At 50.7% G+C, this 24,246-nt stretch overlaps 1 protein-coding gene across 1 annotated transcript in view; it reads left to right on the top strand.

Moving 5' to 3' along the window:
- USP22 (ubiquitin specific peptidase 22) overlaps positions 1 to 23,173 on the top strand; it is a 47,112-nt gene extending 23,939 nt beyond the window's left edge. Inside the window, exons 3-13 of the mRNA XM_039476157.2 lie at positions 946 to 1,059; positions 3,387 to 3,488; positions 4,471 to 4,640; positions 6,942 to 7,089; positions 9,224 to 9,329; positions 10,787 to 10,945; positions 14,643 to 14,769; positions 15,635 to 15,726; positions 18,148 to 18,210; positions 18,751 to 18,900; positions 19,975 to 23,173. Of these exons, the coding sequence (XP_039332091.1) occupies positions 946 to 1,059; positions 3,387 to 3,488; positions 4,471 to 4,640; positions 6,942 to 7,089; positions 9,224 to 9,329; positions 10,787 to 10,945; positions 14,643 to 14,769; positions 15,635 to 15,726; positions 18,148 to 18,210; positions 18,751 to 18,900; positions 19,975 to 20,017 (1,274 nt within the window). The 3' untranslated portion in view covers positions 20,018 to 23,173. The remainder of the gene's footprint in view (positions 1 to 945; positions 1,060 to 3,386; positions 3,489 to 4,470; positions 4,641 to 6,941; positions 7,090 to 9,223; positions 9,330 to 10,786; positions 10,946 to 14,642; positions 14,770 to 15,634; positions 15,727 to 18,147; positions 18,211 to 18,750; positions 18,901 to 19,974) is intronic.
- The last annotated feature ends 1,073 nt before the right edge of the window (positions 23,174 to 24,246 follow it).

The following is a 24,246-nucleotide window of genomic DNA, read 5'->3' as shown; positions in this document are numbered from 1 at the left end:
GTGCTGGGCTTACAGGTGTGAGCCACTGCTTCTGGCCACATAAGATCCAATTAACTTTTTTTTTTTTTTTTCCTTTGAGAAGGAGTTTCTCTCCTGTTGCCCAGGCTGGAGTGCAGTGGTGCAGTCTTGGCTCAATGCAACCTCTGCCTCCCAGATTCAAGTGATTCTCCTGTCTCAGCCTCCCAAATAGCTGGGATTACAGGTGTGTGCCACCATGCCTGGCTACTTTTTTGTCCTTTAGTAGAGACGAGGTTTCATTATGTTGGCTAGGCTGATCTCGAACTCCTGGCCTCAAGTGATCTGTCCACCTCGGCCTCCCAAAGTGCTGGGATTACAGGCATGAGCCACAGCTCACGGCCTATTAGTCCCATTTTATAGAAGGTGCAGTTGAGAAACTGTGGGAGATCCATTTTCAGGTAGTTATGGGTCAGGATGTCAATCAAGGTCATCCAACGAGAAACTGTTTTACCCCTGTCCTTAAGGTAAGCGTAGCAAATGCTGCCAGCCACAAAAGTCATAGCACGTTGCTGCTGCGTTCTTTATGGTGGTGGTGTCAGGAATCCTAGATGGAGGGAAGCACAGTCACTCTGTGTCAGGTGGTCAGGAGTGAAAATACCCAATGCAGATGCACCAGCTTTAAATACCACGCATTCAGAGAAGGTGGCAGAGGTCCTGATCCTGGAGTATTGGCTACTTTGAAAAGTATGTATGGGTGGCCTCTGTTTTTTAGACACCTCAGCCCTGGGCGTGAGCTCCCAGCACAGTGCACGTGCCTCCAGCTGCTCGGGATAGGAGACCCTGCTGGACTGGGCACTGCGGCTTGGGCATAGGAAGGTGCCGTGAACAGTCTGTCTCCAGAACCTCACTGTGTTTAACTCCGCCCTGCAGCGTTTCCTTGTTGTTTTTAATTCAACTCGGTTTCTCCTCCATCCTTTCTCTCTTCAGCCATTGATCTGATGTATGGAGGCATCTACTGCTTTCTGTGTCAGGACTACATCTATGACAAAGACATGGAAATAATCGCCAAGGAGGAGCAGCGGAAGGCTTGGAAAATGCAAGGTTTGGTTCTGCCTCAGTTTACCTCCCTGACCCTGCAATTCCCACATGTCCATCAAGGGGAGACCTCACAGGAGAAATAGAAGTACCTAGTAGGAAGGTGGCGGCTGGTGGGAAGAGGCCCCCCACCTTCCCCTAAGGCCCGCAGTGGAGTCAGCTGAAGCTGTGCACTGCAGGGGAGGGGCTCGCGTTGAGGCATGCAGAGCTGCCCCTGTGCCTGGGGCCACTTCCAAGGTGTTACCTTGCAGACCCCCCACGGGCCTGCGGCTGGGTTAGGGGAACAACCCCAGCAGGACTTCAGCTCTCCCGGGTGCACCTGCAAATGTGGGAGTGAACCAGTGTGGTGAGGTCACACCTCTGGGGAACAGGCGACTCCGTAGCCGGGAATCCCAAAGTGGTTTGCCCTCAGCTCTACTGGATTCTAGCAAGCGATCTCCTGTAATGTTATGTGTAAACATACCTCCTTCCTCCCTGGAGGGCAGACTATTTTCTGAGTGAGTTGTGGTAGAATCTTTTTGAAAACTGTGGACTGTTTGGGTGATATTAAATCCATGTCAGGAGAGTGAACTCAGCAGACGGAAGCGAGGAGAGTCTCCTGCCAGCCCCCCGCCCCGCACGGTCAGATCCTTGCCCTCGGAGCCGCTCTCGTGGCTCTCGCGCCAGTGTGGCTTTCGCACTTGCCGTCGCCTTTTCGTGCCACACACTCTGGTTATCGGCTGCACCGAGGGAGAGGTGCAGACGTCATACAGTCACGTTCTTTATTACTTATTTATTCTTGGCTTCCCCGAGTTGATTTTCCTGTTGTTTTCGGTTTTCACTTCTGACAGATGCTCATGGTGGTTGCCAGTGACAGCTATGGTTTGCCCTAGTTGACAGGCGAGCTTCTGATCTCTCTGGTAGCAGAGCTATTGCTGTTTGCAAAGAAGTGTATGAACCTGGCGCCTGTTGTACATTCTTGCTTTAATTTTTCTCCAGTGGAAACAGCCCAGTGTTTTGAGAAGGCAAGAATAGCAACAGGCGCTCTTTCAGTGAGCAGAATTACTTGTTTAACAAGTCTTTTCTGGAGAGCCCTCTCTGACTTGTGTTCTCTATTCTTTTCCTTCAGAAATTTAATAACATTGTGACTTAAGTGTAGGAGTATTGTTTTGTGCAGAGCATTTAAAGCACATGCCTAAGAGATGTATGTCTAGGCTTAAAATGGCATTCTTCTAGAATCATTTCATAATTCCATCTATCCAACACGAAAGCACATGCCTAAGAGATGTATGTCCAGGCTTAAAATGGCATTCTTCTAGAATCATTTCATAATTCCAGCTATCCAACATGCTATGTCTTTTTTTTTTTAAGACGGGTTTCACCATGTTGGTCAGGCTGGTCTTGAACTCCTGACCTCAGGTGATCCGCCCACCTTGGCCTCCAAAGTGCTTGGATTACAGGCATGAGTCACCACGCCTGGCCATGCTGTATCTTTAAAAGTATTTTGAAGTATTCAGAAATGTTGGCTGGCATGGAACAAGTACCTCTGAGTGCAAAGGGTTGCGTTTATACCATTCTGAATATTTTGTGGCACACACGTTTTTAACTGTTGGATCTATTTTAGTTTGGTAACGATGCTGTGTGTATGCAATTTCAGTTTGCTGAAAAGTGCATGTTCTCTCCTTCTATTTCACTTGTTTGCAGGAGAATCCTTCATGTAAGTTCCCATGGTGCTGATACTGCCATCTCTGGGGTGAAGGATGGAAGACATTTGAAAAACAACTGTGCCGGGCGAGGTGGCTCACGCCTGTAATCCCAGCGCTTTGGGAGGCCGAGGCGGGCGGATCACCTGAGGTCAGGAGTTCGAGACCAGCCTGACCAACATGGAGAAACCCCATCTCTACTAAAAATACAAAATTAGCTGGGCATTTTGGCGCATGCCTGTAATCTCAGCTACTCTGGAGGCTGAAGCAATAGAATTGCTTGAACCTGGGAGGCGGAGGTTGCGGTGAGCTGAGATCGTGCCATTGCACTCCAGCCTGGGCAAGAAGAGCGAAACTCTGTCTCAAAAAAAGAAAAAAACAACTGTTTGGGCATTGGCGTTGGTGTAGTCTAGACTGGAGGTGCTGCTTGTCTTTTTGCAGGAAATGTAGCTCACACCCTCTGTGAGAAGCTCCTTTCAGTGTTGTGTGTAGCCCATCAGCACAGGAGGGTTTGAGAAGGCCTTGGTGCTGCGGCTGTCACTCACTGAAATGCACCCTGACAGATATCATAGCACCACAGCTTCTATATGTAAACACACTTGATGTAAACATTTTGCTAATAGCAGCTGGAACTGTCCTTCATCTGCTCAGGTGCTGGAGAGAAGTTTTCAACCTGGGAACCAACCAAACGGGAGCTTGAACTGCTGAAGCACAATCCAAAAAGGAGAAAGATCACCTCGAACTGCACCATAGGTGGGTGGAGGGCGCGGTCTGCAGTCGCTTGTCACTCGGCTCCGCTTCTTTCCAGGGTTTAAAAGTAAATACAGAATTAGGGGTTTTGTAAGCCCACGTGGTTCTGTTGAAACCCTGTGTAACTGTCACTCGTCGATGTGCTCAGTGACCAGCTCTTGAGCACCTGTTCTCTGCAGGGTCCTGCAGTGGGCTTGGGGCACAGAGCAACACGTGGCAGTGGCCCCTGCCCTCGCCACATTCTGTGTCTGTATGCGTAAAGGGACTCAAGTTGATTCTGGCGAGGGTGAGGCTGGGACAGTAATCTTCAGGGAGAGAAATGATGCGTGTGAGTGTAAGTGTTTGCTGAATTTTCTACAGATTGAGGGAAAACCTTTTATAACTTTTTTTTTTTTTTTTTTTGAGACAGGTTCTTGCTCTGTTGCCCAGGCTGGAGTGCAGTTTTGCCATCTCACCTCACTGCAGCCTCTGTCTCCTGGGCGCAAGCGATCCTTCCACCTTAGCCTCCCAAGTAGCTGGGATTGCAGGTGCACACCACCATGCTTGGTTCATTTTTTGTGTTTTGTGTAGAGACATGGCTTCACAGTGTTGCCCAGGGTGGTCTCAAACTCTTGGGCTCCAGTGATCCTCACGCCTTGGCTTCTCAAAGTGCTAGGATTACAGGTGTGAGCCCCTGTACCTGGCCCGAGAACATTTTTTGAAAGCTATTTTGTTTGTTAGGTTCCATTCTGACCTGGCCTGTTGTAGAAACTGCATTTGTGTAATTCTGTGAAAGCACACATGGCCAAAGTGGGAGGGGATGATGATGGGGGACATTCTTCAATACCGCTCATGTAAAAGTGGCATCAAAACGAGGAAAATGCGACATCTTGTTGTTTTCTGGCTTCTCGAATGAATGAATAAAAGAAAACGAGGCCGCTGGGGTCCAGCAGTGCCTGTGGTTCAGCACACAGGTAACTCTTGCTCTCTGGCGACGTCTGTGCAGGTCTGCGCGGCCTGATCAACCTTGGGAACACGTGCTTCATGAACTGCATTGTGCAGGCTCTGACCCACACGCCGCTTCTGCGGGACTTCTTCCTGTCTGACAGGCACCGCTGTGAGATGCAGAGCCCCAGCTCCTGCCTGGTCTGTGAGATGTCCTCACTGTTTCAGGAGGTGAGCACCACTGACTTCTGCAGGGGAGCATTTCCATAAAAATAAATGAAATAAGGTGGCCTGTGATAAAGGAAGATCCATTAAGAACGTTTTGTGGTAAGTTAATGTTTAATATACATGTCAGTTACGGAGAACACACTTTTCCAAAAAGGGAAGACCTGGCATGAGTTTTGGGGACACGCTGCTGACTCAGAACAGAGGAGCTCTTTGGCGGGTGACATTTGTCTCTAAAAACGGGGGTGATTCTCCCCCTTCCTCTTGCGCTGTGGTCTGCATGTGCCACCTTGTGCGCATCCTCCTGGAATGTGGATCTTCGACCCTCCCAGGCTCTCTGAGATGCCCCATCAGAGTCTCTGTCCTCATGAGCTGTGTGCTGCATGTTGGTGGTTCCTGTCCATGTCTGACCCCAGTCCAACATCCGAGCACGGCAGTGCTCAGGGCGAGGCACTTAAGGGCTGAAGCAGCTCAGTTACCTCAACTCAAGACCAGGATGGTGCCTGTCCTTCAGGTGCCTTGCACAGGTGCCAGCCGACAGCCCTGGCCTGTTTCTGTTAGTCACTTCAGTGGGAGACGCAGCCACGCCTGCCTGCTCGTGTCTGGTCATTGGTCGCTTATTCAGGATAGCCGCAGAGTTGAGCAGTTGGCCAGAGGCTGTCCTGCTTGCAAAGCTGGAACTATTTACAGCCTGGACTGGCCCTCCTTTCCTTCCCCTTTCCCCTTTCCTTTCCTCTCCTTTCCTCTCTTTTCCTCTTTCCTCTTTCCTTTCCTCTTTCCTTCCCTTCCCTCCCCCTCCCCCTGTCATTTTTTTTTGGAAACGGAGTCTTACTCTCTTGCCCAGGCTGGAGTGCAGTGGCAGTGGCGCAGTCTCAGCTCATTGCAACCTCCGTCTTCCGGGTTCAAGTGATTTTTCTGCCTCAGCCCTCCCGAGTAGCTAAGATTATGGGTACATACCACCACACCCATCTAACTTTTGTATTTTTAGTAGAGTTGGGGTTTCACCATTTTGGCCAGGCTGGTCTCGAACTCCTGACCTTGTGATCCACCCTCCTCGGCCTCCCAATGTGCTGGAATTACAGGTGTGAGCCACTGCACCCAGCCCCTGCCTGGGCCTTGCTAGCCTGTAGTCGAGTCTAACCCATTTCCTCTAAGTACCCACAATGTTCCGTAACTAATGGGGCCACAGCCCAAATAGGAGAAAGGAGAATGCAGCTAGGAAATTGGTGGGTGTTTGTGTGACTGGCTTTAGTGATAATCCAACACAAGTATTGGATCGTTTTTTAGACTCAGGTTTGTAAGGTGCAAATTACAGTCATAACCACCTTTTAGTGCATAGATACAAGTTTTGATGAATGCATAGTTGTGTAACTGCTGCTGCTCAAGATGAAGAACTGTCACCTCCCCAAACTCCCTCGTGCCCCTCTGAAGTCAACCCCCAGTCCCCAGACCCTGACAGTTGCCGATCTGTCTTCGGTCCCTTGAGTGTCCTTTAGCAGCACATCATCCGAATGGATGCATGCAGGAAGCAGCCTTTCTGAATCTGGCTGCCCCTGCTTAACTTCATATGTAGTGGGTTAGCCGGTGTCTTTGTGTGCAGCCGTCATGTGTGCTTTCGGTAGCTGAGTCGGGCTCCGGTGTGGAGATGGGCTGTAGTTGTGTGTTTCCCAGTTCAGACACATTTGGGTGGTCTGTGGTTTTCGGGCCTTTCTGATGAGGAATAAAACTGCCCTGAATTCTGCATATGCACAGGCAAGACCCCTCTGTGGGTTCTGACCTGATTAAGAAGCCATGGAATGGACGGGTGTGCTACTGGGTCTGGTGTTCTGAGTTGAATTGGCAGAGAGGGTTGACTGGCAAGCCCTGAGCTAACTGCCATTAGCCTCAGAGCCAGTGAGTCCTGTGGCTGATCCTGGTGAATTCTGCATGTGCTTCCCTTTGCAGAGGTCTGGTGTCCGTGGGCCTGTGTGGTTTGGCTTGTGCTTTGAGGAAACGTATTGGGCAAATCGAGTCCCCTTTATTTGCCTGTGATCTCACAGTAGCAAATCATAATTCATCTTTTAGGCTTATACGTGGATAACTAGATGGTAGAAAGGTAAAAATTCATATGAGGACTCAAAAAGTCCAGTGAGCCCAGATAAAAATAGACTTTGCAAAATGTAGAAAAGTAAAATTCAACCATTTGTGTCAGATGAGCCACAGCCAATGGTAGGCAGCTGATAAAGGCTTTGATTGTGTATCCTCTGTGTTCAGAGTCTACATGTATTCCTGACAAGGTCTCTCTCCCCCCTCCACCCCCGCCGGCAGTTTTACTCTGGACACCGGTCCCCTCACATCCCGTATAAGTTGCTGCACCTGGTGTGGACCCACGCGAGGCACCTGGCAGGCTACGAGCAGCAGGACGCCCACGAGTTCCTCATCGCGGCCCTGGACGTGCTCCACCGACACTGCAAAGGTGGGCCCTGGGCTCTGCACCCTCCATGCCTTCGCGGGGGTCAGGGCAGGATGCTTTCCTTGAAGGGGAAGGAAGCAAACCGCCAGTGTGCACTCAGGCAAAAGGGAGTGTGGGGGACACACTGCATTGCTTTGTAGCCTTTGTCATCATGTTTCCAATGAGAAACACCATAAGTAATGACCTCAGAGAGGCTCCTCCTAATTTACTTTTAGGAGGTGAGGCAGTAGTTCCAGCATCATGGCAGGTCCTCAGTGAGGAAGTAGTTCCGGCATCATGGCAGGTCCTCAGTGGCCCATCACAGTCAACAGCCAGCTCTCAGGGCCCTCTTGGGCCTGTGCTTTGAGGCCCCTGCCTGCCTTGGCGGTTCTGGGATCCTGTGGGTTATCAGGCCTGAGGCTTCTGAACATCCCCCAAACACAACCACCCAGCTGTCTCCTTCCCTCTGGGGACTCTCCAGAAGGATTGATGGTTGCTCTGAAATGGCCAGAGAGCTGGGACACAGGATGAGCAGAGCTTCTCTTGGTGTCTCACCGGACCTGGGCATCTCCCACAGCCTGGCCCCAGGATGGTGCCCTCCCAAGGTTCTCAGAGGTGTGTGGTGTTGATAGGTGGTGGGGACAGTTTTAGGGCTGGAGATGGGAGGCTAGGACTGAATGGCTTGAGCCAAGGTCAGCTCCTCCCCTGTAGGTGAAGTCTGTCCACACAGGCAGAGGGACTGAGGGGTGATTCTTAAATGAGTGTGGGCTGGTCACCTGCAGCTTCCTAAAGCCTGCTTTGGCATTTCTGATTCAGTAGGTCTGCATGGAGGGGCAGGGGCAGCTTCACTTCTAACCGGTTTCCAGCTGATGGCACTGGTTCAGATGCCACGCTCTGGGAACCCATGACCTCAGGTAACAGGGCACCTGGCTGCTTCTGGGTTACCTGTGGCCTCTGGGCCGGCTAGCTATAGGTGATATCCCACTGAGTAATTTTAACTTGGAGTCTTTTAGAGAACAGAGCCCTGTTTTGGTGGTTCACTGGTGAACAGCCTGGTGGGCTGGCTTCCCCAGCACTTCTCATGTCTCAGGGCTCTGCAGCTGGGCACTTGCACACACGCTATGGGTTCTGAGATCGCAGCCCAGAAACACCCCACAGTTTAGCTAAAATGACTGGTTTTGGTCAAATGTGACTTTGGGTTTTATTTTTTTGGTACTTGATTTTTTTTCCTACTGAAGAACTTCATGATCCTTCTAATTCTTACACTAGAAATCAAAGTTAACTTCATAGCTTAGGTAGAGTCTCGTTTCCTAGGATGGTTTATTTTATTTATGTTACGATATTTTTAGGACGGAGTTTTGCTCTTGTTGCCCAGGCTGGAGAGCAGTGGCTCAATGTTCGCTCACTGCAACCTCTGCCTCCTGGATTCAAGAAATTCTCATGCCTTAGCCTCCCTAGTAGCTGGGATTACAGGTGCCCACCACTACACCTGGCTAAGTTCTGTATTTTTAAGATGATATTTCACCACATTGGCCAGGCAGGTCTTGAACTTCTGACCTCAGGTGATCCACCTGTGCTTCAGCCTCCCAAAGTGCTGGGATTACAGGCGTGAACCACCGTGCTGGCCGTATGATTTATAAGAGAGAAAAGAACCTCTGTGGAAGTGGACTACATTATTATTATTCCAAAATACCTGCTCAGAACAAGAGCTTTCTGCAAGCAGCAGAAAGGTGTTCTAAAAATCACTTGTTCAAAAACGCGTTGCTGTTAAAATGTTCGTATGACCAAAATGTGACAAAACCACTGATGTGCTTCTGACAGGATACCCTTGGAAATGTCTGAGAAGTGTAAGGTTCTTCCGCCGAGCCTGCTTGTCAGAGCCGATCAGCAGGGTGGCCTGGCCCCGTGCCCCTGGTCACCTGCAGTAGCTTGCCCTTGCAGCCTCCGAGGCATCTCTCTGTTCTTCTTTCTTTGCATCTTCCTGCATGGATATTCTGGTGCACTAACATTTTGTCCCAAAAATGAGACCTTCAGGTGGCCTTTTAAAGCGTCGGCCCTGGCTTCCCCAGGCCTCTGCAGGGTGAACTGCTCTTCCCTTAGAGACTCCCCATCTTTGGGGTGCATAGACGCCAATCCCAGAGCCGTGGTCTGTCCCCAGGTGACGACAATGGGAAGAAGGCCAACAACCCCAACCACTGCAACTGTATCATAGACCAGATCTTCACCGGCGGGCTGCAGTCCGACGTCACCTGCCAAGTCTGCCAGTAAGTGAGAGGCTGTGTGTGCTCTGAGAGGTCTTTAAGGAGGCTGCAAGAGAGATGATTAACAGACGCTCTGAGAGCAAAGGTCATGTGGGGCTGCTTCCTATTGGGGAGGTCCTGGGACATGTGTCCTTTGGGATGTGAACCCTTTGTGTTGAGGTCTTGGCTGTTGTCTACAGCCAGCGGTATGTTCTTGGAAGCTTGGAGAAATGGTGGGGGAAGCTTACAGTCTTCCAGTCCTTGAGCAAGGATTGGTCCCTTTCAAATAGTCCCTTTCAAGAAGGGGCGGATCATGAGGGTGAATTGTTTACATACGTGCTTTGAAGTGTGTTAGTTTCATTGTTCTATGGTTTCTGGTTCCGTTTTCTCTGATGTGGTGGCCCTAATTCTTTTGAGGTGTGGTCTCTGCTTAGATCCCCAAGTGTTGAATGCAGGAGGAACCCACTACTTCGTTAGGTCACAGGGACCTTCTCACCCCACCTCAGTGCATGCTGCTGGTTTTTCTTTCAGTTTTTTTTTTTCAGGCATGGGGTCTTGTTATGTTGCCCAGGCTGGCCTTGAACCCATGGGCTCAAGCAGTCCTCCCTCCCCAGCCTCCCATGTCGGTGGAACTATAAGCATGGGCCACCGTGCCTGGCTCTGTTCTTTCTCCAGTTTAAGTTTTAAAAGCCCTGGTTGTGATCCACCAAAAGTATTTCAGAACCCGAAATGGATCGCCACTTGCAAGCTGCATAAGGCCAGCGAATACTGGGAAAGGCCAGTGCTGCCTGTGTCACGGGTGCCGTTTTCTGTAAGGGGCCCTGGCTCTGAGTATTAGAAACCGAGTTTGCTCCGAGCACTTTGGACCTCCTCACTGGTCCCTAACTACTGAATTCCGTTAGCAGGAGACTGTCTCAGATTTAAATCCTATATAAATATCGAGAGTACGTTTCCCAGTCTGCAAGTTTTCGTCTTTTGTATTGCTAAATAAATTTCTAGTGAGGAACTGGCTTTGTGAGATGCGGCATTGAGTGTCCAGCGTGGGGCTGCTGGGGCTGGCTCAGGCACGGTCTGAGGTTTTCATGGAGGCCTCCTGTGTCACCTGGGATTGCAGGCCCCAAGTTCTAGATGCAGCTGAGATAACATCTAGATGCAGCTGGATTCAGAGCCTCTGATGGGGCCCATGAGTTTATCCTCCTCCCAAGTCCCTCAGTGACTGTGATGGTCTCCAGGCTGGATAGCCCTTGTTTGAGGAGTGCCCCTTGCCTTCAGGTTCACATGCACCCCTCCCCAAGGCCACCTTCGGAGCCAGGACACGTTGGGTGTGAGCAGTGCTGCTCTCGATCCTGCCCCATCCCACCTGAGTGTCACTAGGGCAAAGGGCACAGTGGGGAAGGGGAAGGGGTGGCCTCCACGCCGGGCTGCCTCTGGAGCTGGGCGGGGGTCAGTCCTCACAGCCGTTGTTTTCCCTCTGCTTCCAGTGGAGTCTCCACCACCATAGACCCCTTCTGGGACATCAGCTTGGATCTCCCCGGCTCTTCCACCCCATTCTGGCCCCTGAGCCCAGGGAGCGAGGGCAACGTGGTAAACGGGGAAAGCCACGTGGCGGGAACCACCACGCTCACGGACTGCCTGCGACGGTGAGAACCCTTCTGCACCCACATGGCAGGGGCGTGTCTTCCTGGCAGGGAGGCTGTGCTCCATCAGGACCGGAGCAGGGCTCTTCACACGCCCAGGACAGAGCCTGAGCAAAGATGCGGCATAAGCCTGGGCTGCTGCGGTCTCTGGTGCTGGCTTGTCTTTTGTTTTGGCTGAATGACTGTATATTTCTGTCCCCCAGCTTTGCACGATGTTGGACGTTGGTGTCAGCAGCTGCTGTTCCAACCTCCTCTTATAAATGAATCCAGAGCCAAACTGGATGCTCCCTCAGCCTTTGTGGTAATCACGTACCCCGGAGTGTGAGCTGAGAAGCGCCTGGCCCTCTCTCTGTGGCCCACAGCCTTCTCTGCATGGGATTAAAACTTAGTTGTGATGTTCTGCACTTAGGGCCATTTTTGAAATTATGCATTCACTGCTTCATTTGGGATAAGTAATAAAATTTACAGAGTGATTTTTAAAATTTTTTTCTGAGACATAGAGTTGATCTGTTCCCCAGGCTGGAGTGCAGTGGTGTGATTTCTGCTCACTGCAACCTCTGCCTCCCGGGTTCAGGCAATTCTCCTGCCTGAGCCTCCTGAGTAGCTGGGACTGCTGGCATGTGCCACCATGCCTGGCTCATTTTTGTGTTTTTAGTAGAGCCAGAGTTTCACCATGTTAGCCAAGCTGGTCTTGAACTCGTGATCTCAGGTGATCTCCCCCACCTTGGTCTCCCAAAGTGCTCACATGTGTGAGCGAGCCACCACACCTGTGAGTGTTTTTTTTTTTTTTTTAAATGTATTAAATAGCTGTAGCCTATAACTGTAAAGACAGCAGAAAACCTTCCTAAACTTTGTCAAGTATTTTCTTTATTGTATTTGCATCAATTAAAGGTAATGCAGAAGAATCCTTGTTGAGTGGACGTATTCCTTAGAGGAGGTACAATCTTTTGGTTTCTGTCTGGCTGCATAGTCAGCAGGACCAAAGTTGCATGTTTATTTTATTTTTTGAGATAGAGTCTTGCTCTGTCATGCAGGCTGGAGTGCAGTGGTGCCATCATAGCTCACTGCAGCCTCCATCTCAGCTCAGCCTCCGTCTCCTGCCTTGGCCTCCTGAGTAGTTGGGACTACAGGTGCATACCACCATACCCAGATGATTTTGTGATTTTTATTTTTATTTTTTTTGAGAGCAAGTCTTGCTGTGTCACTCAGGCTGGAGTGCAGTGGCATGATCTCAGCTCACTGCAACCTCCACCTCCTGGGTTCAAGCAATTCTCCTGCGTCAGCCTCCCGACTAGCTGGAATTGCAGGTGCCCGCTACCATGCCTGGCTAATTTTTGTATTTTTAGTGGAGATGGGTTTCACCATGTTGGCCAGGATAGTCTTGAACTCCTGACCTCAGGTGATCCACCTGCCTCAGTCTCCCAAAGTACTGGGATTACAAGCGCAAGCCACCATGCCTGGTTGTTTTTCTTTTTTTATAGAGACAGAGTCTTGTCATGTTGCTCAGGCTGGTCTTGAACTCCTGAGCTCAAGTGGTCCTTGCACCTTAGCCTCCCAAAATGCTGGTATTATAGACATGAGCCACTGTGCCCTGCTGAAGGTTTGCATGTTTAGAATTTTGAAAGCATCAGCTTTGTTACACTTGTAAGTCCACATAATAAATAAAATAGGGTATCACACTTTATAATTCGGAAAACTAGCAAATAAGCAGTGGAAACCAAAACCTTTTTTAAGAAAGTCTTTGCAACTAAATTAAATTTAATCATAATTTTTTTTTTTTTTTTTTGAGACGGAGTTTCACTCTTGTTACCCAGGCTGGAGTGCAATGGCGCGATCTCAGCTCACGGCAACCTCCGCCTCCTGGGTTCAGGCAATTCTCCTGCCTCAGCCTCCTGAGTAGCTGGGATTACAGGCACGTGCCACCATGCCCAGCTAATTTTTTGTATTTTTAGTAGAGACGGGGTTTCACCATGTTGACCAGGATGGTCTCGATCTCTCGACCTCGTGATCCACCCGCCTCGGCCTCCCAAAGTGCTGGGATTACAGGCTTGAGCCACCGCGCCCGGCCAATTTAATCATAAATTACAATAAAATGAAAGCTTTGCCAAAACAGCAGGCTGTGAGGAAGAAACTGCGCTTCACAAACGACAGTGCGTAGGAAGCCCGTGTTGGTAGCAGATCCGTGGCGCGGGTCTGGCTCCGGGCAGGGGAGAGGCGGAGTGCCCCCTTCCACACTTCGCATTGCAAGCAAAAGCTCCTCGTCAAGTCCTTTGGAGAGCAGATCACAAAGCTACCAATGAAACAGGTGCAGCTTTGCCCAGAGGCCCCTCATCTTGCCCTAGGTGAGATGGCAGAATTTCCAGAGCATCGACGAGGGCTTTCCATGCCTGGTTGTGAAAAGATGGAATTTTTTTTTTTTTTTTTTTTGCTGGTGTTTCAGTTTTAAAATTTGGCATGTGCTTCGTTGAATCGTCTGTTCCACAGGTTTTGTCGGTGGCAGCTGCCACCTCTGCCAGACACACTTCTGACGCAGCCCTCCCACTCCTGCCGCTGCACCATCGGGAAATTACCTTTCCCAGACGTCTTGCCTGTCTACATGAAACTGCTTATGTTGAGATCATTGTAGATTCACATGCAGTAAGAAGCCATTAGCTACCCTCTACCCAGGTCCCGTGATGGTGACCTCCTTAGCACTGTGGTGCAATGCCCTCGCCATGATTTAGATGTTTATGCAGAAGGTACCTAGCATGGCCTCCTCCCTTATCACCCCATTTGTAACCCCAGTCACCCAGGACTCCTCCATTTGCATATGCCTTACAATTCCAGACTGTCACGTCAGCCAAATCATGCAACAGGGAACCCTTTGAGATTGGCTTTTCTCACGAATCGTGATTTTCTGGGGATGCATCCAGGGTGCGGCTTGGGATCAGTGTTCTTTCCTTTTTTGCTGCTGACTCCTATTCCACTCACAGTGCAGTGTTCCACGGTTTCTTTAATTATTCACTCATGGGAAGAAAGAGGTTGTTTCCAGTTTTGTGACTCTGATGAGTAACATTCTGGTAGACATTTGTGGACAGTTTTTGTGTGAACATTAGTTTTCATTTTTCTGGCTCAAATTCAACTGCTGGATCATACGGTAAGAAAATTACTACCATTTCCCCAGGCCTTTCCTGGAAACACAGTATTTATGGTAAATATTCTTTAAAGAGAGATAGGCAGCAAAGGTGGACAACATCGTCTCTTTTTCATTGTTTCATTTTTAGTTGCATTGTGTATTTTTTTTTTTTTTTTTTTTTGAGACGGAGTTTCGCTCTTGTTACCCAGGCTGGAGTGCAATGGCGCGATCTCGGCTCACCGCAACCTCCGCCTCCTGGGTTCAGGCAATTCTGCTGCCTCAGCCTCCTGAGTAGCTGGGATTACAGGAACGCGCCACCATGCCCAGCTGATTTTTTGTATTTTTAGTAGAGACGGGGTTTCACCATGTCGACCAGGATGGTCTCGAACTCTCGACCTCGTGATCCACCCGCCTTGGCCTCCCAAAGTGCTGGGATTACAGGCTTGAGCCACCGCGCCCGGCGCATTGTGTATGTTTTTGGTAGGGAAATCAACCAGTTGAAAGAGACAAAATACCTTTCTCCTCTTTTTTCTGTCTCTTACGTTTGTTTCCCTTACTGCTCCTGTCTTTTTTAAACGCCTGCAGATTCACCAGACCAGAGCACTTGGGCAGCAGCGCCAAGATCAAGTGTAGCGGGTGCCACAGCTACCAGGAGTCCACGAAACAGCTCACCATGAAGAAACTGCCCATTGTAGCATGTTTTCATCTCAAAGTGAGTTTTCCAGAAAGCCGACTCGAGTGGCACGCTCAATTTTCAGTCCACAGTACGGCCCTCAGCCTTTTGGTGTGCTGTGCAGTTACATGTTTTATTATTGCCGCAAGCCAGCAAGAACACTGAGGAATGGAGGAGGACGTTCGTGAATTGTCCTTCTGTCTGTGAATTGTCCTTTCGTCTGTGCCGCGGTAAACAGAATCAGTGGCTTCACAGCGGAAGTAGGCTGAGTTAACTTTTCTTGGGGAGCAGAGCCTTGTGAAGTTTTTCCACCCAAATTCCTCTAGCTTCTCCCTCCTCAGGTTTTCTGTTGTTTTATTTGAAGACAAAGGCCCTCAGGATTCAGATCTGGTCCAGGAGTTGGCCAGCTCTTTGTCTAACGGCCCAGATCGTGAAGCTGTCAGGCCCCACAGGCTGCGTGCGAGCATACGGTGCTCTGTTTCATGGTCTTTGTTTCATTGTACCACCCTTTAAATGTGGAACGCACCCCTTCCTAGCTTGCTGGCTGAAATGGGTAACTCCTGATCTAGGCACAGGACTGTTGGGGGGAAAGAACAGTTCTGCTGCCACGGGTCATGGATCTTCGTTTTGTTTTCTGTGCTCTGCTGGGCTTGCTGCGAGATTCCTTTTTGTACTCTGGGTACTGAACAAGCTGATCATTTGAACACTTGACTTGAACTCTGTAAATGAAGACTTGTATGGGTTACCATTGTGTTTTTGAATCTAATTCTAGATGTAGCACAAGGCAATTCAATAAAATACAAAGAGATACACAGACACCTGTCATCGCATGAAGCCCCTGAAGCTTCCAGTGATGTTTCTTGTCTTCTTTCCTCTTCCCTCTGCCCCTTTTCTATTTCTGCAGCGATTTGAACATTCAGCCAAGCTGCGGAGGAAGATCACCACGTATGTCTCATTCCCCCTGGAGCTGGACATGACCCCTTTCATGGCCTCCAGGTAGGTGGGGGTGTTGGCCCATTCTGTGTCTGGAGGGTCTGTGATCCTATCAGGACAGGAATCCCGCTTGGAACTCCTGTCAGATGCCTGTTGGCTGGGCACGGTGGCTCACACCTGGAATCCCAGCACTTTGGAAGGCCAAGGGGGGCGGATCACGAGATCAGAGATCGAGACCATCTGGGCCAACGTGGTAAAACCCCGTCTCTACTAAAAATACAAAAATTAGCCAGGCATGGTGGCACATGCCTGTGGTCCCAGCTAGAACCTGGGAGGCGGAGGTTGCAGTGAGTCGAGATCGCACCGCTGCACTCCAGCCTGGTGACAGAGGGAGACTGGCTCTGGGGGGAGAAAAACATGACTGTTTATATTAATATAAACCCCACCTTCCCAAAACCTGTTTATCCTAATCTTAAGATACGGCACACATGACTGAGTTGTTCTTTGTCAGATACCCTGTTTTTGCTTTGAATATTTCTCTAACAATTCTCAATCCACTTTCTAACTGGCACATTCCTCAAGGTGGGATCACAATGGGAAGGTAACGCTTTACTTCCTGGAACAGAGGTTGAAGTACAGATAGGCACAGTTGGCTTTGCAGTTGTAGATTGCATTTTTCTTTTCAAATCTGCGTATTATGGGGCACTTGGAATTTAACCCTCCAGGATACCATGCTGTTCAGTGCATGAGACACAGGAATTTCTTGTGGCTCAGTGACAAATGACAGAAAACTTGGCGGATTAAAGTTAATTTTCTCACAGTTCTAGAGGTCGGAAATCTGAAATCAAGGTGGGCAGGGCCTCACATTCCTACTGGGGTCTGAGGGATTCCATTCCTCACTGCCTCCAGCTGCTGGTGGTTCCACGTGTTCCTTCTGTGGCTGTGCCACTCCCCCGGCTTCCTGGTCACAGGGCTGGTTCCCCTGAGTCTGTGACCAGTCTCCCTCTGCTTCTCTGTCATGACAGAGCAACTTGTGTCATGTGAATTGTCCTTTATTTGGATTTAGGGCCCAGGCAGATCACCCAAGAGGATGTCATCTCAGCATCCTTACTTTAAGTCTCTGCAAAGACTGGCTTCACAGATGGGGTTCCAGAAGCAGGTTCTGAGGGTTGAGACGTGGATGTTGTTATTTGCAGGGTGTTATTTTTTGGCGGCCACAGCCCCCATCCCAGCACCATGGAAAGCATGTTGCCTTTTCGTAATCGGCCTCTTCCTGGTGTTTTGTGTGTGTGTGTGTGTGTGTGTTTTTTTTTTTGAGACAGAGTCGCACTCTGTCACCCAGGCTGGAGTGCAGTGGCGTGATCTTGGCTCACTGCAACCTCCGCCTCCCTGGTTCAAGCAGTTTTCCTACTTCAGACTCCTCTAAGCAGTGGGGTTACAGTTGCGCCCCACCACACCCAGCTAATTTTTTTATTTTTTAGTAAAGACGGGGTTTCATCATATTGGCCAGGCTGATATAGAACTCCTGATCTCATGATCCTCCTGCCTCGGCCTCCCAAAGTGCTGGGATTATAGGCGTGAGCCACTGTGCCTGGCCCCTGGTGTCCTTTCTCATGGCTGTTCCACCCCTGTGGCACACAGATGATCTCCTGAATAAAACAAGACCACCAGAGTCACACCTCCACATTGTCAGTCTGACCACGATGGTCATGTCCTGAGGGGCGTGGCAGTGCTGTTGCTGAGGTCAGAGTTTCAGAGATCTTGGGTGTTTCCTGCCAAACACACTGTGGCAGGCGTCCCCAAACTTTTTACACAGGGGGCCAGTTCACTGTCCCTCAGAGCATTGGAGGGCCACCACATACTGTGCTCCTCTCATTGACCACCAATGAAAGGTGCCCCTTCCTGAAGTGCAGCCAGGGGCAGATAAATGGCCTCAGGGGGCCGCAGTTTGGGGACGTCTGCATTGTGGGAAAATATAGTAGATAGCGTGCGTGCTTCCTGTTCCCAGCCGCCCCTCCCCCATCTCGCCAGGAAAGGTGCCCGTCTTGAAATAATGGGCAGCGATCTTTGTCCCTTTTGAGGAGGCAGCTGCCCAGGTTGTGGAATGGATTCAGCTTACCCTTTTCAACCTAACCCTTCACGTGTGGGAGGAAGAGCGCCTTCACCACCTGCTGTGTCACAAACCAAACTCACGTTCATCCAGATCCAGCTCCCATCACCACGCCCATTCAGGACCCACCTTGGAGGAGCCAGGGATCAGGCCAGATGGCCCCCGGACCCGAGTGTGCTCTCAGGCAGGGGACTCGACAACTCGAGTGTCAGTGTCCTCGCGAAATGTGGGGAGATTTCTCCCTGCAGCATAAAGCGCACCCCAAGTTCCGCGTCTGCACGGTCAGGCCTAGATAAGTGTTAGTTTCACTAGAGCCTTGTATCTCTGGGCCTGATGATTTTCATGATGCTGAATCCTGTTGTTGTTTGTTACAGCAAAGAGAGCAGGATGAACGGACAGTACCAGCAGCCCACGGACAGCCTCAACAACGACAACAAGTACGTAGTGCTCAGTGGTGCGGGTGTCCAGGGCCTCTGGCCGAGAGCTGAGGGTGGGCTCCTGTCTGCTTGTAGGGCATCCAGCAGATCTCCTGCCACCAACCTGCTTCCTGCCTGGCTGCCCGCGGCCCCACTAGGAAAGGCCATTTCATGCAGTGCCACAAATGCTCCCCTCTGTTGGAGGGGTCCAGCTCCACTCCTGGCCTAAGGTTCCATCACGGAAAGCTCGGTGTCCATTCTTCCAGCCTTGAGGTTGTAGAAAGAAGGAAAGGCTAGTAGGATGTTCCAGTGTCCCCACTGCTGACTGAGTCACCACGCCTGCTAGATGGCGGGTCCAGGAAGCGGCTGGACCTGGGCTAGAGCCAAGGGGCATGGCCAGGCTCCCTTAGTCCTTGCAGCCTCAGCTTGAGGCCCAGGGGGGTGACAGCCAGGCTCACAGGCCTCCTACTCCCTGCCCGGCCGTCCTGGCTTCTGATGGTGATGACCTCAAGTAACGGCGTGGAGTCAGCTGTACCCCCCTCTCCTCTCCTCCTGCACTAGGTATTCCCTGTTTGCTGTTGTTAACCATCAGGGGACCTTGGAGAGCGGCCACTACACCAGCTTTATTCGGCAGCACAAAGACCAGTGGTTCAAGTGTGATGATGCCATCATCACCAAGGCCAGCATCAAGGATGTGCTGGACAGCGAAGGGTGCGTCCTGTGGGGTGGGAGGAAGGCCCTGCGGTGCCCGAGCTGCTTCCGCTTCAGTGTAGCTGGGACCAGCCCACGTCTGAGCCTAGAACCAGTGTGAAGGTGTTGACCTTCGTTTGCCGAAGTAGTGACACCTGTTCTGAATAGGATGCCAGCCTCAGTGGGCACTCACGTGGGAGAAGAGGTACCTGAGCAAAGGCCCTCTCTAGGGGCGTTCCCTTAGGGCAGAGAACTCCAGGGCAATTGTTTTTTAACCGTGTGAACTGAACACATCAGTTCTTTTTATTTGAGATGGAGTTTCGCTCTTGTTGCCCAGGCTGGAGTACAATGGCGCAATCTCAGCTCACTGCAACCTCCGCCTCCTGGGTTCAAGCAATTCTCCTGCCTCAGCCTCCTGAGTAGCTGGGATTACAGGCATGTGCCACTATGCCTGGCTGATTTTGTATTTTAGTAGAGATGGGCTTTTGCCATGTTGGCCAGGCTCATCAAACTCCTGACCCCGGGCAGTCCACCTGCCTCGGCCTCCCAAAGTGCTGGGATTACAGGTGTGAGCCACCACGCCTGGCCCTCATAAGTTCTTTATCAGCTCCTCTCCTTGCCAGTTTCATTCCTTCATGGCATAGAAACCTGCTGACCCTCCAGGGGTCAGGGGGACCCCAGCTGTCATCAACTCCTTGAGGGCTTTACACTTCACATTCTGAGCCACACAGAAGCCCTCTTGAGAGGTTTTATTTGGAAGAATCTGTGGGATAAAGGACAGCCTTCAGGGCGACGAGATGGATCTGGGCTGGACCCACTTAAAAGCAGTGGGCTCCGTACAAGGATGGGACTGTCACGAGTGTGCGAGAATCTGTGGGAGATTGGGTAAGGCAGTGGGTGACCTCATGGCAGGTGGGAGTGGTGGTCGGGCTGCGGTGATGGGCGGGCTCAGTGCTATCAGCCACCAAAGTACTCTTTCCTCCTTGGGCCTGAAAAGCCAAATGCATGCCATCAGGCCTTGAAGAGCTGTGCAGAGTTCTGGCTCCCTGTCTGAGGAGTTAGATGTGAGCATCCTCCCTCTCTCTCCCTCCACAGTTACTTGCTGTTCTATCACAAACAGTTCCTGGAATACGAGTAGCCTTATCTGCAGCTGGTCAGAAAAACAAAAGCAACGAATTGGCAAGCCTCACAAAATGATCCTCCCTGCCCCTCACCCACACCCCCTGCCTCCCCGGCCTGGTGACACCACCTCCTATGCAGCGGTGGCCCCTCTGCACCTGGGACCCCTGGGTTCGAGATGGACCACATGGACGGGGAGGCTCCCGGAGCTACATTGAAGATGGATGAGATGAGGGGTGCGCTCTGGGTGGGAGGAGCCGCGTGCACCCATCATAGTATCCTGTGCTCATCATATGGGGGTCCAACGGGGGCCTCCCAGCACGGAGTGACCGCCGCCTAGTGCTGCCTAGCACTCGGTGTGGAAAGGCCCCTGCCTGCCGTAAGATCATGGGTCTGTTAAAGCAGTAAGCTGAAGACACACAGGTGTAGTGTGTGGGTCAGAGGGCCTTGCAGATGCCTTTCTGTTCATGTTTTAGTGTTAAGATACAGAGAGTGTGGAACTCTTCACCTCTGTTTTTCTCAGCCGCTGTGAAGCAGCCCCCAGAGCTTCGGAATGAAGGACACTATGTTGGGTTTTCCAGCGTGTCTGTCCCGCAGGTAACTTGGCAACAAGCTGCATGAGGAAGCATCTCGCAATTTTCTAGAAACAGGCATTTTCTTATCCCTCTCCCTTTCCTTTTACCACAAAGGTGACTTTCATAAATGTAATACTAGTAAAGTGAATGAATTACTGAGTTTATACAGAAGTCTAGGTAACTTCTCCTTTGGTCTTGAGAGTGAGTCTTGCTTTTTAATTGGTGCTGTTTATGTTGTTGCCTGCCTGATGTCCTGGCTCCTCTGGGCGCCGTGGTGTCTGCGGGTGGCTGGCAGTGGGTGCGGTGTTGGAGAGTCGTGCTGCAGCTCACGCCGTGTCTCTGTCATCTCAGTCTGGAGTCAGTCCAGCCTCTGCCGGTGTCTGAGCGGTTCCCTCCTTCATGCTTGCTTCCTCGTCTGCCCTCTGTCCTGTGGCCTGGCTCCCGCCACGTGGCAGCCAAGCGTGTTGCTCGCGAAGCTGGAGTGCTTTCTCGTGGGGCCTTGGTCTTGTCTCATCAGTCTCTGCTTTACGTTTGGTGTACTTTCGGGTGCAGTGGGGGTAAAATGACATCGTGATTGAGCTTGTCTGCAGAGCCAAGGGAGGAAGTCAGAGGATGTGCGTTGTTCGTTGTAAGATATCTTGCATGTATCTGTGTGTTCAAATTTAAACAGTTGCTTTGTCCATTTGTCCACTGAGATATTACAAACTAGGAACAAGGGGGAGGAAAAATACTTAAATATGGTTTTTGAAGCAACCATATCTCAAACTGTGCCTGTCCCAGGAGCCCCAGCTGCATCTGAACTGAGGGCTTTTCGGTCCTGCAGAGGGTGGGATCCTGTCTCGGGTGGGCACATGTTCTCATAGACAGCCAGGTAGTGAGCCCTCTGGCCGTGTGGGCTGTACGGTTACACAGAAGTGTGGCTGTGATCAGTACAACTTGTAGACACACAAATCTGAATTGCATATAATGTTCCATGTCAGGAAACTTAGATTTTCTTTTTAACTGCTTAAAAATGTGAAAACTCTTCTTAGCTCACAGGCCATGGAGAAGCTGGTGGGGACCAGACGCAGTTCCTTAGCTGGTTGGGTGGGGAGGGGCAGTGATAGTGGCAGCTGAGTAGCTACTCACTGCTCAGTGTAGAAAACATAACGCAGGACTTGGCGATCCCACCCCACAGAACCATCGTGCGGCAGAAATCTTGGGGGTGCAGTTTCCATCATGTATGGCAGAAGCCTTGGGGATTCGATTTCTCCTGCATGTGCTCCGTTCATTTTCTCTTGTCGTTCTGTGTTTATTCATGTGCACGCATGTTTTATAAAATGAATTATCAGAGAAACAGAGATGGGCCGAGATTTTTAGAAATGGCCCCACGTGACCAAGTTATCTGGGTGACAATGCTTTGATGATCTCTTTTGATGATGAGCTGTCTTTTAATCGGGAACAAATCTAACAGAAAGGAGAGTTGACTGACGTTGGCCCACAGGATTGTGAGCCAGGCAGTGCCTTCCTGAAGGCTTGCCACCTTGGGAACACCCTGGTTTAAGGCGGCATCTTGCAGAGTGCGGAAGGCAGTAGCGTGGGCCTTGGGCCTTTCTGGCAGCTGCCTGTGGTTGGCCAGGCCCTGCCTCCCCTCCCGCTCCTCTTCTGTCTGTACTTGCATTCAGGGGTGGCTGTTGCTCTGAGAGCATTAGATCTGGGAAGAGAGCTGGTCACCTGCATTCTTGGCGGGCGTTATTCTAAACTTTTATATCCAAGTTACCCCCTATTCACTGTGGTGTTGCTGTTCTAAGCAATTACCCCATACCTGCTGCTGAAGAGCTGCTCCCGGAGGCAGGCAGCGGCCCTGGGCACTGCCGCTTGCATTAGGTCTTGTGTTTGATGTGCTTTTGTGAATTTACTTTGTCAGAACAAAATATTCGCAAGTTGGGTTCAGGAATCTCTTTTAGCTTCTGATCTGGCTATGAAATTGAGGAAACCTGTTCTCCCATTGCCTAGTAATCGCCCCATGTAGGTGTACATTGTGACAAAGTGGATCTGACCCCTAAGGGACCCCGGGGTGACACCCTCCCCCCCAAAAAAAAACCATTCACACCAGTGTATTTAAAATAGCCTGCATTTTGGAGATGCTGGCTGTCCTTTCAGTGCTTCACAGGAGGGCTTTCCCTCTTCAGATGCCTGAAGGGAGTGCTTTGAGGCAGGTGATGGGCTGGGAGTGTGGGCGGCCTCCCTCCAGCCCCGGGGCCCTCTGTGGTCCTGAGCTCCCTGGTGGGCAATGGAACCTCCCTGGACGTTCCCTCCAGCACCAGCACCACTGCAACCTATAGACCCGAGTGCTGTTGCATTTTGCCTTGGTGTGTGTGCTTTTCCTTGTGTAAAATTGCTGTTCTTTTGACAATTTAAGTGACTTGTTTACTGTAAGTTTGAAAATAAAAATTAAGAAAAAAATTCCAATGACTGTGCTGTGGTTGGAGACTTTATTTACCAAGATGTTACCCTTTCCTTTCCCCTCATTTCGAGGCCCTGTGTAATTCCTTCTCCTCTTCCCCTAATGCTTTGTAGTCTCTCCTATGTCATAATAAAGCTACATTTTCTTCTGAAAACGGGCTGATTTTCCTTTTATTGACAAAAGCAGCCGAACAGAAGGTGGCAGGAGGGAGAACAGCCGGGGCAGACCAGCCTGCATTGGGGGGGGGGGGGGTGTCCCTGGGCCAAGTCGGGGCCAGAGCTGAGACCTGGCTTTGTGCCAAAGTCTTGTCTGGGTGTCAAGAGGCCACACACTCAGGTTTCGTCCCTTTATGTGGCTGGCCTGCTGCTGGTTGAGCTTTGTCCCTCTTTTGGGAGGCAGGAAGGCGACACCAGGATTCAGGATAGCCGTGGACCTTTCAGACTTTGGTATGCATGAAAGTCACCTGAAGCCCTTGACATGCTGAATCTGCCACATTGGCTTGCACGACCTGGGCTGTGGTTACGTGCATTTTGTAGTAAACTTCCTGTGTGATTGGAGAGTAGCAGATGGAAAAGAAATACCGTGATCAGTGGAGAGGAGACGTGCACAGCCATCCAAGTGCATGGTTCTGTGACAGATCACAAGGCCATGGTCGGCCTCTGACGTCCTCTCCCAGCTGCCCCCACATGCTTCCCCTGTCCTCAGCGGGTCAGGACTCTGCTGCTTGGCCTCGTCTTTGATTCTGAAGCCTCTGAGTTCTAAATAGTTTGCCCCTGCAGTTTTGGAGTCCTCTGTGGCAAACCTTTGTGGGAAGTTGTTTGACTTCATTTGGAAACACCAAGAACACCAGAGAATGCCCCAGGTTTCAGGCCTAGTGCTGTCTCCACATTAAATAGAGCCATTTTTGTGTGGCCTTGGGGAAAGTTTCACTCTGCCTGGGTCCTAAGAACTTAAACCAGGAAAGCTCCATCTTTCCAGGACAGGAATAGGAACATTTTGTGACTGAGAGAGGTGCAATACTGAACACTTTGCTTTCATACCTTGATAGACCTGTACCTTCTGGAAGGAAGAGAGGAAGGTTTCCTTCTGCAGAAAGCTGCTTTATGCCTTGTTTCTGAAGCCAGGGAGGGTCAGCAGATCCCAGTGCACCTGTGATGCCTGCGTCACCATCTGTGCCCGGATGTGCATCTGACCAGAACCCCAACTCCCAACCCAGACTCCCAGGTT

This window comes from Saimiri boliviensis, chromosome 17, assembly GCF_048565385.1.
Source record: "Saimiri boliviensis isolate mSaiBol1 chromosome 17, mSaiBol1.pri, whole genome shotgun sequence".
NCBI classification, from domain to species: domain Eukaryota; kingdom Metazoa; phylum Chordata; class Mammalia; order Primates; family Cebidae; genus Saimiri; species Saimiri boliviensis.
The sequence above is the reverse complement of the archived record's forward strand: the minus strand, read 5'-3'. Positions and strand labels throughout refer to the sequence as shown.